The sequence below is a fragment of the Ascidia mentula genome, chromosome 1 (genome assembly GCF_947561715.1).
Source record: "Ascidia mentula chromosome 1, kaAscMent1.1, whole genome shotgun sequence".
Taxonomy (NCBI): domain Eukaryota; kingdom Metazoa; phylum Chordata; class Ascidiacea; order Phlebobranchia; family Ascidiidae; genus Ascidia; species Ascidia mentula.
In genome coordinates, this window is record NC_138566.1 from 4,888,627 (window position 1) to 4,901,064 (window position 12,438).

At 39.1% G+C, this 12,438-nt stretch overlaps 2 protein-coding genes across 2 annotated transcripts; one reads left to right on the top strand and one right to left on the bottom strand.

The window, feature by feature from the left end:
- Positions 1-3,094: 3,094 nt before the first annotated feature.
- Positions 3,095-8,337, bottom strand: LOC145910561 (solute carrier family 2, facilitated glucose transporter member 8-like). The gene is made up of 11 exons (XM_082997733.1): positions 8,234-8,337; positions 7,387-7,555; positions 6,567-6,683; positions 6,271-6,360; positions 5,590-5,689; positions 5,180-5,340; positions 4,628-4,816; positions 4,174-4,279; positions 3,866-4,009; positions 3,395-3,591; positions 3,095-3,326 (listed from the first exon to the last, which is right to left on the bottom strand). The coding sequence occupies exons 1-11, from the start codon at positions 8,296-8,298 to the stop codon at positions 3,186-3,188; spliced, it is 1,479 nt and encodes a 492-aa protein (XP_082853859.1). The 5' UTR covers positions 8,299-8,337; the 3' UTR covers positions 3,095-3,185.
- Positions 8,338-9,120: 783 nt separating this feature from the next.
- Positions 9,121-12,296, top strand: LOC145894309 (L-dopachrome tautomerase-like). Its single transcript, XM_082982891.1, has 8 exons — positions 9,121-9,395; positions 9,583-9,795; positions 10,129-10,388; positions 10,510-10,671; positions 10,987-11,142; positions 11,376-11,544; positions 11,696-11,850; positions 12,094-12,296. Exons 1-8 carry the CDS (start codon positions 9,121-9,123, stop codon positions 12,294-12,296), a joined length of 1,593 nt encoding a protein of 530 aa, XP_082839017.1.
- The last annotated feature ends 142 nt before the right edge of the window (positions 12,297-12,438 follow it).

Sequence of the window (12,438 nt, forward strand, 5' to 3'; positions counted from 1 at the left end):
TGAACATGACCTAAGAGTATTGTGTTTTTACAGTGAATTGCTGTCCACGACACAAAATTACAGCTTTCAAGCATAATGAAACTGATCAAACCCACATTTTTGCATTCGGCCTTGGCAAAAACAAATGCCAGGTCAATTTCACTCCACTTCAACCAAAATCGAAGTGCGAAAACATGCGCAGTCAAGCGAGACGAGATCAAAAACAAATTTCACGCTCTGTTGCACCCTCTGCACTATGAAAACAACAGATTTTCCGAATAAGGTTACTTGCTTTCCCTTTCGACAAAGCAACGTTTTTGTTCACACTCATTATTCTTTCCACCAATTGTTTAAACCAAATTTTGAACAAAACACTACACAGAAGTTGCTCGAATTCTAAACCGTGTTCTGAGGCAACAGCAGCAAATTTAATGAACTACGCACTGCTGGACAGGTAGAGGGGTCTACATTTTCACTGATGCGTAACGAAAACTACCTTGTGTTATTTCTGCTGGAGTCTTCATTTATCCCTCAAAGAATTACATACGCTGCAAATTCGTTCTTGGCCTGTTGAAACACAAATGTAACCTTAGGTCCATCATTAAAGCTCAAAAGGAAAGCTGCAACTACTTGAAACCCGACATTAGAGAAAAATGAGGCAATATAACGAAGCGCAGTTGTATTAAAAGAGACTGGCTGTCATCGCAAGCAAATACAGCAAAAAACGTTGCGAGCGCCTTTAGCTGTTTACCTTGGACAAGCGATGTTAATCCTGTGTTTGGTTTGCTGACTTCGTGCTGCGGGACAATTGCTGTTTAGTTTTGGTTCTTCAAGCTTTGGTTTGTTGAATTTGCTGCGTGATGTACGTGTGTTTATCTTGCAACCTAACCGCTAACACTTGACAGGTGCACTCATGTTAACCAATACCAACAAACTTTTTTTTTTATACAATATGTCGAAACGTACTAAAACTGTGCTCATTTTCGCTAACATTGCGTATAATTATCGAAAAACACTTGTTATGCAAAACAATTACCAGAGACGACAAACCACATACTTGGTAGATTAGCAAACACGTCAACGCCTGAACCCAAATCCCTGACAAATTCAACATGCTTAAATTCTTGTCCGAACGCTCAGCAAAGAATGTCTCACATTTAAGAGGCGATGAGCTGGTCTTTTCCATCACCATCACGAAATTGCATCGCATTGCTGAACAACAAAAGCCCTGACGTAACTTCAACGACAATCGGCGGGTAATGTAGCATTTTAACTACCAAAAACACGCGCCCGGCACTGGCTAAAACTGCACGAGGGCTTTCGAAAACAATCTATTGTGCGCCATGGGCGCGATTTTCTGCAAGAACGACGCTGAATGGATTGGGCGGTTCACATGGAAATTGAAAACCGCCAGTCTTACCTTCAACGTCAGCAAACCCGCCTTTCGCGCCCAGATGGAAATTACTGTATTGGGCGACGGGAAATGGTTGGGTTGTCAACATTGGATGTTTTGCATGACAATGCCTTATGGAAATTGCCTCTACTTAATAATGATAAGCAGTGAATAACAAATAATAATATGACTTTAAAGCACTGGGTCCAAAAAGACTAATGAAGCAAAAATATATATTGAGCCTTGAACAAGGTTATATTTATGTTTTATTGCTATAAGTAATAGGTAAATAAAAATATATGTGACCTGCTGGTATAACTGAAATGATTTATCTTAACATTTGAGCTCAAATAAAGGTCCAAATATTTCAATGGAAATAAACTAAATGTCTCTTGTGAAAATAAACTAACAATGACTATCGGAAGGTGAAATATATAAAATAAAAACCTTGCTGTGAGGCAAAATGAGTGTGATTTTTTGTTTCAATATCTTTGCTATCAAGTAGTAGTCGTCCATACAGCTAACAAGAGATTTTGACAGCTTAAATGCTGATCTAAGGGTGGAGTACACTAATATAAATAAGGTAAAAAAATGTCATCAAAATTCATGACATCGTACTACCCAATATTGACTAAAGGTTATGTCACAATGGTATGTAAATGCCTTGTAATGGTATTGGTCACAAGATTGAATACATTAGCCAGCAAATACCGGTCACAAAGACAATACAAGCTTCTAATAATGCTATAACAATGTTCACAATTTATAACCTCGGTAAATTATTTATTTTAAGATAAGAAATGGCTAATGTAACCTTTCTATGGAATAAAACAAGTGTAAGCAGAATTGTCTACAATATTGTACATATTTTTACAACACCACCTGCATCTGTTTTTTTTGGCACAAAACATATGGATTTTTCCAAATCTGGGAATCCCTAAACCTAAACTATCTGGTGTTCAACTGTCCAACAATCAACCAATGTCTTAATTACTTTCTCATGTATTACGAAATACCTTCTTCAGGTGAGTGCAGTGACTAACTGATCAGTTTTTCAACGCAATTGAACAAACCTTTTCCTTAAATTACTTCCATTCAATCCATCCACCCACGCAACTCCAATAAAACATCCCAAGCCCCACAGCACACATGGCCACAACTCAGTGAATGAAAAACAAACAAACCGCCAATTCCCTTGCGCGTAATTAGGGGAACCACCGTTTTCATAACTATATTTGTTACGCATATTTGCAGTTGTATTGCAAGTTTGTAAGATTTTTTAAATAAATGGGAAGTTTTTAAGTAAAGTTGATTATAGATAAACTACTTCATATAAATACCTAAATGTGATGTTATAAAATAGCCCGAAATTTTGACTGGATAAGATTGGACAACTGATGTTCGAGAGAATTTTTTTTTGGTAATTGTGTTTTCTTAAATAAAAATTTTTTTAATTTCTAGTTTGACAAAAAAAATCTTAAATTTTAAGGAAACGATAGTGCGTCTTGTATTTTTTTTAAAAAATTTAAATGGATTTTGCCACATGCGTAATTATAGCGGGAAAATTCAAAACGGAGTACGAGACTTTTGCCAGTAAACACCAGTATGTTTTGACAAGGGAGCTGTCCTGACAGCTTTGCAGCATTGAATATGCACAAACAAATGTTATATTCACAATATCTGTTTATTGAACTCGGCAATGCAAAAATAAAACTTGTGCAAATAACAAATAAATCAATATAATTATATAGGCTAGGCTCTTGGATGAATGCATAAACGAATGAAGCGGCAACAGTCAGAAGGTCTACTAGGCTCATTTGCCCTTTCTAAAATACATTTCAATTTCTTCCAAAGTCTTTCCCTTGGTTTCTGGCATCAGAAATATGGTAAAAAGAATGGAAAGAGCGCAATTTCCGGCAAAGATCCAGAATGTTCCTTGGGGGGTGAAGGCCGTCTAGAAAAACAAAAATGACCACTTTGTTATAGCCAAAAAATAGATTGGTGGTGTTTCTGGTTACTTACCAACATGTTGCTGAATTCTAGAGTCAGAATAAAGACGAGGAAATAGTTAAAACCGGTAGAGAGACCCGCAGCTCGCTCTTTAGCCCGAGTAGGAATAATTTCGCCAACCAGAAGCCACGCAATCGGACCGATTCCAATGGAATATGCGGCAATGAACGTGACCATACTCACCAATGCCATCCAAGAAAGGTTTGAACCTGCATAAAAATTTATTAATTTTCTGTGTTAAATTTCACTAAAAACGATATACGTTCACAAAGACCTAAATGCGGAAAAGGTATACAGTACAATTACAAGAACTTGTTTTTAATCTAGTTACGTAACATTATACCGTTGGCACTTTTATTTCTTGTTCAATTTTGCAGTTCAAAAAGTTTCTTATGCAATTTACATTTAGCAGGAAAGCAATTGGTTGACAAAAATGACATAGGCCATCTAACCATAACTATACTAGAAAAACCAAGCACTTACTTCCACTAGCGGCAGCATGGGCTGCTGTCACGTTGCTATGAGATACACCCGCCGCCAAAGATTGCTTTATTTGGAAGTAAATTCCAAAGGTGGTGAGACTCAGAGTCATAATAACGGCCCCCACTATAAGCAGGACTTTCCTTCCTGTCAAAGAAAACGGAACAAATGCGTTATACGCAATAACGGTTAAATATTATGTTTTTTGTCAACAATGTCGTTGAAAATATAAAAGTTCTACATTTTGAGAAATGAAAATTACTAGTATGTGCTGAATAACAGCGGGTTAAGGCGGTTTCAGATAAACGCACCGGTTTTGTCGATGACGAGGCAAGCTATGATGGTAAAGAAGACTTGCGCTGATGCGATCGCCAGAAGAGCTATTGTCAGCTGCGTCGGGTTGGTAAAACCTGCACTCTAGAATTACAAAAACATAAATGTGGCCTTAACTGAGCTTCAAGTTCCTTTTTTTCTTTTGAAGTTTTAGGAAATATTTTAATAAAAAAGCTCAGTTATTTGCCACAGAAGGCATATGAAAAAAATGGCCACATTTAATATTGCACCACCCTGAAATGTGATTTAAAGTATTTTGGTTATTGGGTATGGTCTGTACAATCAGTTACTGTTTTGCACTGTTGTATAATGTTCGAAAATTTGCGTTTGCATCACCACAACAATCTTATCTAAAACAATTATTAGCTTTGGTATTTCTTTTCAAAGTTTTACGGTCAACGTGTGTTTGCACCTAATTTTGGTTACAATTACCATGAATATGCTTTTTGCGTAAAACATGACGCAGTTGATGCCGCTGATTTGCTGGAAATACATCGCGCCCAAAGACAGGAGAACCGGAGTTCTGAGGGAGCTGTCTTTGATGATCTCGATCCACGTAGCTTGACTCTCTTGTTTGGACAAACTTTCCTCAAGCTCCGTAAATTCCACATCCACATCCGACTGAAGAAAATAACACGTCACAGAAAGCTATCACCACAAAGCTTCACAATACAACAGGAAATGTTAACTGAAAAGAAACATTTTTCAGTAAAATTTACGACTTTCTTTAACAGATAAGTTATTTGGACAGTTCCATTCTTGCCAAACCCCTCTTAATATTTTTTGAAAAATTTAAATTCGTATAGCTAAGTCGTGTGCAATAAGCTAAAATGCTGAAGAATGCAAGTTTTCTGTCCTCAATCCTTAGATCTGAAGTGTCTGTGGAGTCTTTTAACCATAACCTTGGTGCCAGCATCCCATCTCCACCACGTTTTGATCAACAAGATTATTGAAACTGCTATAAAAAGTAAACTTTAAACTTACTTCGGCACTCCTCAGTTTAACCAATGACTGTTTGGCTGCTTCCGGTCTGTTCTTCATCAAGAGGTAGGTGGGAGTTTCCGGGATGAAGATGGAGAGGATGCTGAGAAGAGCTGGAGGAGCGATTGCCGCAAACGCCAGTAATCTCCATGGCAACACCGAACCTGTTTATTGCTGGAAACGTTAATATATCAACCAGAAATGAAGATTGCCTACCGTTGATTTGCACAGTTACATAATTATAGTTCCTCACAATTTGTGCCAAAACAAGCAGTAAAATGGATGATTTGCATTGCAGTAAATCATCCGTTTTACTCTTTACAAACATACCTAGCAATTTGACACAATTACTTTCACAACTGAGAGACGGATATGGGGACAATACCACAAATACGTGCTGAAGGACAACTTACCCAAACCGTAGATGAGGAGAATTCCAGACACAATGCAAAGCTGGTTGCTTGAACCCAACATGCCACGAAGTTTAGCTGTCGAAACTTCGCCGATGTATGTCTGTTAAGTAAAGAAGGATTGAAGAAAATCTTTTAGTTTCATATACAGCCTATATGTATGCTGACTCTATGTTGGTATATTACAAGAAGTTCGAGCAACCATGAAATCAATGTATCGAAGTACAGTACTTAACGTAAATTACAAAAATCAAATCGCATCATATTTGTATTAAAATCTGCGGCCATTCAAGTATTTTTTAATAAATTGTTCGGCGGGATAAAAGCAAAATTACTTTTGGTTTTTTTCATTTGTCTTTTGTTTACCATACGTAATTTTCACAATCGAAAGGAAACGATTATTACGGTATTAATTAACGTAACCGGATAATCGCCCATGTTCCAAACACGTGGAATGCACGTCGAAATCAGCTGTGGGCTGTCTTGTGCATAGGACGGGGGTTGTAAGGATAATAATAATGCAAAAATGAAACTGAACCTATTTATGACGTAATTACTAGATATGGCACGGTTCTACTTAAGCTTGGCTTTAAGCAATGCAACCAATTAAAGAGGAAAATTTGATTAAAATAAATTTCGCCATATACGACTGACGAATGCAGTACGAAAACCAAGACCACTTACAGGAACAACGAGAGAGATCATTCCGACACCCAGGCCTGTGATCACTCTGCCGAGGAAAAGCATCCACAGCTGACTTGAGAACCCGATCAGCTGTAATGTGGAAACATATAACAAACTTGGCGTGCATGGGAAACGCGAAAGCTGATTCTGCTGATTTTCAAATTTTCAGTATTTTCGAAAGGAATACGCAATAACACAGGGGGATTATTTAAGGGAAAGAGGGCCATGTGCCTTGCAGTATACGTACTGTATTAACAATGTATGAACTATATGAACTATTGCAAGCATATATTTACCGCCAAGCCCACGGCGAAAGGTATTCCACATATAATTGAAGTGTATTTTCTCCCAATTGCTTGCTGAATAAAGCCAGCTATGTAAGCCCCCACCACAGCTCCAATTGTTACAGACGCCTGTTGAAACCAAAACACGTTACGTTTGAATTTGTTGTGTTGGTTTAGAATGGCGCGTGCGTGCAGTATTTAATTCTGCGAATAAACCGCTTCCTGCGCGCCTCATTAAGTGTTTTATTCAATGGAAACAAACATCCATCATAAAGTTACACCGGCGGTTACGCAACCTCCGACAGGTAAGGGCAAATACGCGTGGGCATTTTGTTCTTGTTTTCAAACAAAAAATACATGTGTCCACCTCTATGTGCGCACGTTACGCTCGTGTTGCATGGGGCTAATAGGAATAAAAAAAACTGAAGTATTGTAACAATTGGCGCGATTGATGGATGACGATTAACAATGCAAATATTGCGAAAGGTTCGGTTGCTAATTACATACAAAAACATATATATTAACCTGTCGGATAAGCACACTGATTTATTAACCTGTCAGTTCTTTTCAAAATATTTTGCGCATACGTAAACTAAAGCATGCATTTGAATCAGAGTGAATTAACGTCAATGTCACCAAGCGACTGCATAACCAAGAATCCTGGATGTAAGAAAGCGTTAAGACACAATACCTAACGACAATCTATTGCTTAGCAGTTTGTTGCTGACGTAATGCCATACATAATATTAAATTTAAGCTTGTTTGGGTTAGTTTAATATCAACATTAAAAATCGTATTCAATTACACAAATACATTAACACGTAGCACTGACCCCAAACCAACTGGCTTGCATCGTGTTGAGATAAAGTGGGGATTTGGAGCCCATCGCCTGGATGCCTGGAATCAAGGGCGACGTAATGCCCAACATGGTGCCAACTGAAACAGCTCCAAGCAGAACTATTATCACGGAAAGGTAGAGAAGGAGGCTCCCTTGTTCAATTCTAAAAAGAAAGTGCTCTTAACACAACTATTAGTTTGTGACCACAAATAGGAATTGTGATTCAAATTCAAACGTCGTTTTAACGGCTTGGAGTTCAGACGTTGCGTCCAAAACTTTCAAAGCTTCGAAAACATTGGTGTTTATCTACCAGTATTTTGCGAGTTAAAATAAGGGTGATACGACTGACCAGTATTAATATTGACACGAACCATGGAGTACCTAAAATCGTGACCGTATCTAACAAACGAAACTATATAGTTGACGTCATAGTGATAACACAGTTGTCGTGCATTCATGGCTTGATTAAAGAACACATCACATACATTGAGCCACATGTTCTAGGCTTATGTAAAGTCATGCAATGTATTGTTTTTATTGTATTTTTAGGATTTTCTTGGAAATTTGGAAAAGCAATGCAGCCAAAAAGTGCTGAATCATTTGTAGAAATTTGCCACATACACCCTCGGGGCATCAGCCAGTCTCGTGTTGTAGTAGTTTTAAAACAGCATGCTATAACCACAGCACTATGACTTGCGTTCAATACAAGTTTATTTTGAATATATCCAAGTTGCCACAGAGTAAACGTTAACGCATTTGGTGCCTTCCAAAAGTGACTTCTATTAACATTTTAAACTTGACGGGCCAGAAATGCTTGTAAACCAACAAAAGACAAACTTACTTTGGTTTTGAACCAGAAGAAAGGAGAGGCTTCATTTCAACGTCTTGTGGTGCGTCCGGCGCCATTTCGATAACAAAATTTATATCACCCCGATTCCAACTCGATAATTCTGCTACCCAAATTTCAAACGCGAAAACACGCACAATCGACCTCTGCGCGCAGCAAGCAGCGAACAGGAAGAACCCAAACGAGTCAAGTCGTTCATCATATAAGCATTAAATGCCCAGGGGCTACGTTGGCAGGAAATACCGATTACGTTCGCTGCGATTTTTTGCAAGCAAAAGTCGTTGTCAAGGAATTCCCCAAAAGTGTGAACAGCAATATTCTGACAGGGTCGTTATCGGAACGTACATGGATTTTGACTGTCCTGCTTATTTTTTTAGACAAATAACTATTTCGAATATTTTGCGACCTAAATCGAAATTTTTGCCGTTCCATACCAAAAATTGTTGATAAATGCATAGATAATAATATTATGTTAAGCTCATAAGCAACGCAGGTTGTTTTTAGCAGTAAACCACGAAAGCATTGAGCTTGTGTACACGTCATAATTTGAATAATGCACACTGGCGTACTTCGATGTGGCAAGTACCACACTTTCTTCAAAAAGGGTTTAAACCGGTGATGACTTTTCAATAATCTGATCATATTAAATCTAATTTCCGAACATGTGACCACAATACAACGCTCTATATCCTCCCCCAGAGTGGCGCCTTTGTTGTGGAAGAGGGATGCAACATGAAAGCCAGCGAAAACCGGGAATCGCCCCTGATAGGATTAAAAAGTCGAAAAAAGAAGCTGGAAGACTCTATATAACCTGCAGCAGTTCATCGTTTAGGCACAGTTGTTTAGTTTCATCACAACAAGACAACCAGTGAAAAGATACAATGAATTTTGTGAAATCTACGGCTTGTTTTCTTCTGTTCGCTGTTCTGTTACCAAGCGACGTCTATGGACAGTTTCCACGCGTTTGTACAAACCTTGCGTCGATTTTAAGTCGAGAATGCTGCCCACTTATGAATGGAACGGGTTCCCAATGTGGTGTCTTAGAGGGCCGTGGCCAATGTGATGACATCATCATTGATGACGCACCGTACGGCGATCAATACGTGCTGCTCGGCATCGATGATAGGGAAAGATGGCCGGAACGATTCTTTAACAGGTAAGAGATGTTCTGCATGGGAGATGATTGGCCATATTGTTCAAAAGCATGGAAAGAAAAACCTTTGTAAAATGAAGTGAAATTGTAAAATTACACGAAATGACTGTGTATGAAGACCTATATTGACCAAACACGAGACCTATATTGGTGTATGTGGACCTATATTGAACAAATTTTTTTATTTCAGATCTTGCATCTGCAGCGGCAACTTCGGTGGATTTGATTGTTCTCGATGCCGACCAGGTTGGCAAGGTGAAGACTGCCAGGAACGACGACCCGCGAATGTCAGGAGGAACATCTTGGATATGAGCGAGGAAGAGAGGATCATCTTCCTGGAGGTGTTGGATCTCTCCAAAACTGCTCCTCATCCTGATTACGTGGTGGCAAGCGAACACTACAGGTGCAGTTTAAGACTGGCTTCCAAAAAATACTAAGCAATTTATTTCTATAACAAGACTCGAAAAAATTTAAACATACACATATTAGCCTATTGGATAAGCAAATATTGTTTATTAACCTGACAGCATTCACGTCAAAACACGCGTAAATTTAGCTTACAACTTATTTAGGAAGGCGTGCATTGAATTACCGTAAATTTGCAGAAATATAGTGTTATTGCGCAGAACAAAAAATGTAAAATAGGAAATCTAGATTTGGAATCTCAGGAAATTGAACTGACATTTGCCGATTGCTATCTAAAACGTATCTTAAAGATGTCAATTACTTACTTCAGGAATCTGCTTGGACCGAATGGCACCGACCCACAGTTTGTTAACGTTTCCATATACGATCTGTTCACCTGGAACCACTATTACTCTGTGCGGGACACACTGCTTGGCCCAGGTCAAACATACACAGCCATCGATTTCTCTCACGAAGGTCCAGCTTTCCTCACTTGGCACAGAATGCATTTGTTGAACCTGGAAGAAGACTTGCAGCGCTTATCTGGTGACCCCGCTCTTTCGTTGCCCTACTGGGACTTTGCCATTGGAGGTAACTCGAGTTCATGTTGAAATATCGGCTGAAAGGTTATGGGACATTAGTGTTGCATAAATTTCATAGATTTTGTGGTTACTAATTAACACCAAGTTTAAAGAACATTTTCTGTTTAAAGGATCTGAGTGTGACGTATGCACTGACGAGTTGCTGGGAGGTCGGGACTCGAACGACTCGACATTACTCGGCAACAACTCGCGGTTTTCCGACTGGGAGGTGGTTTGTCTCAGCATGGATTGGTACAACGAAAACGTCAAGTTATGTAATGGCTCTTTCGAAGGTTTGTGATTTGTCTAACTTAGTACCTTGTGAGACGTTAAACTAAACAAGAATCTCACAAATAGATACATTTTTTTTGATATCAGAAAGAAAAATTTGCTATCGTGGCAATTAAATAGTTATCCATGTAATAGCGGTTGCTTGACCGAAATTGCAACATTCGTAAAAGTTCCATGAATCGAACTGAATATATTTGACACTTTCCACGAACTATCAGAGGAAACAAACCACTGTTTTGTTACAAACTAGAATATAAACAACAAAAATTGTTGGTATACCGCACATTGAATTGATTGCCATCGTGATTCTTACGCAGGTCCCATTCGCCGCAACCCTGGTGGAAATGTTGAGCGACCGGCGGTCCAGACCCTCCCTCAACCCGGAGATGTTGCAAGTTGTGTCGGCGTGAATACTTACGACAGTTTCCCGTTTTATTCGGATTCAAATGGAAGCTTCCGAAATGCATTGGAAGGTGGGTCAAGCCATGTGTTTTAAGCGGAATCTGCTAAAAACAAACATTACTACAAAAGGAGTGCACGCAAAACGCCACCTCGCTAAACATTAATAGAGATCTTAACGCTTACCAGAGCGCTCTGTGCGGTATGGCATACACTCATAAGCTATATTATTTTGACAATAACGTACCGGCGATTTCCATAATTAAATTATATTTGTTTTGGGTTCTAAAAACCTGTTTTGTTGAAGGTTACTCCAAGGTCGACGGGGAATTCGAGGTCGGTGTCCGAACCCTACACAATCTGGCTCATCTTTTTCTTAATGGGACCGGGGGAATCACCCACGCTTCAGCCAACGATCCAGTCTTTGTTCTTCTTCATTCATTCACCGATGCCATATTTGAGGAGTGGTTGCAACGGTAAAACTAACACAAATATAACTCAATATTTGGTTGTTTTTGAAGCTGCATGAAGGGATTTGACATTGAAATTTCACTTGTGTCACGCCAAAGAATTGTTGCTGGTCAGGTTTTTTACGTGAAGTAAACACATTTTCATTGTTACTTCTAGGAACAATGCAACCTCTTCGGATTATCCGGAACAAGACGCACCCATTGGACACAACCTGGATTTCAACATGGTTCCATTTTTTCCACCAATCAAAAACCGCGAGATGTTCGTTTCCAGTCAGGATTTGGGCTACACTTACTCTGTACAGTTCGCAGGTAGGCCATATCTTGTGAAAACCCGCGGCAAGCACTTCCTTATGTAGCCTATATAGTCTATCGTAAGTTATATACCTATAACCAATTGGCTCACATCACCGACAGAAGCTACCGCAAACTTGCAATGTAATACGATATATCAAAACATATTACTTTTTACCATTTTAAGCGGTGTATTTGTGGCGCGAACGCTTTTAATGCCATTACTCGTGCAAAACCCAATATGTTTTAATTTTTTTTCAGAAACTGCTCCATCTAATACCCTGGCAACTACAGAATCGTTCGTGTGGGCCTCGGTTGGCGTCCTGGCCTTTCTGGCTCTAAATATTTTGGTAGCGGTGTCTGTTGCTGCCGTCCGAAGGTACAAGCAACGACAAAAGGAGGAAAATCTTTACCAGAACCTGATCGCAGATGACCAAAATCCTGGCTTCATGTACACCGCCTAAATGTTGGAGAACAGAAAAATATCATTGTACAGTACACGTACTTGTGAAAAATAAATAATATCAAGCAATCGAAGCATGCTTGGATACTGTAGCAACACGAAGTATGCTCCACTGCAGCAGTGTCCACAAGTGTTGAGACGCC

Coding starts and splice junctions, on each gene's coding strand:
- LOC145910561 (XM_082997733.1), bottom strand. CDS start 8,298: ATGGCGCCGGACGCACCACAAGACGTTGAAATGAAGCCTCTCCTTTCT. Junction 4,280..4,627: donor ACGCAAAAAGCATATTCATG/GTAATTGTAACC, acceptor TTGTAATTCTAG/AGTGCAGGTTTTACCAACCC. Junction 3,327..3,394: donor TAGAATTCAGCAACATGTTG/GTAAGTAACCAG, acceptor TTGTTTTTCTAG/ACGGCCTTCACCCCCCAAGG.
- LOC145894309 (XM_082982891.1), top strand. CDS start 9,121: ATGAATTTTGTGAAATCTACGGCTTGTTTTCTTCTGTTCGCTGTTCTG. Junction 9,396..9,582: donor CCGGAACGATTCTTTAACAG/GTAAGAGATGTT, acceptor TTTTTATTTCAG/ATCTTGCATCTGCAGCGGCA. Junction 11,545..11,695: donor TTTGAGGAGTGGTTGCAACG/GTAAAACTAACA, acceptor TGTTACTTCTAG/GAACAATGCAACCTCTTCGG.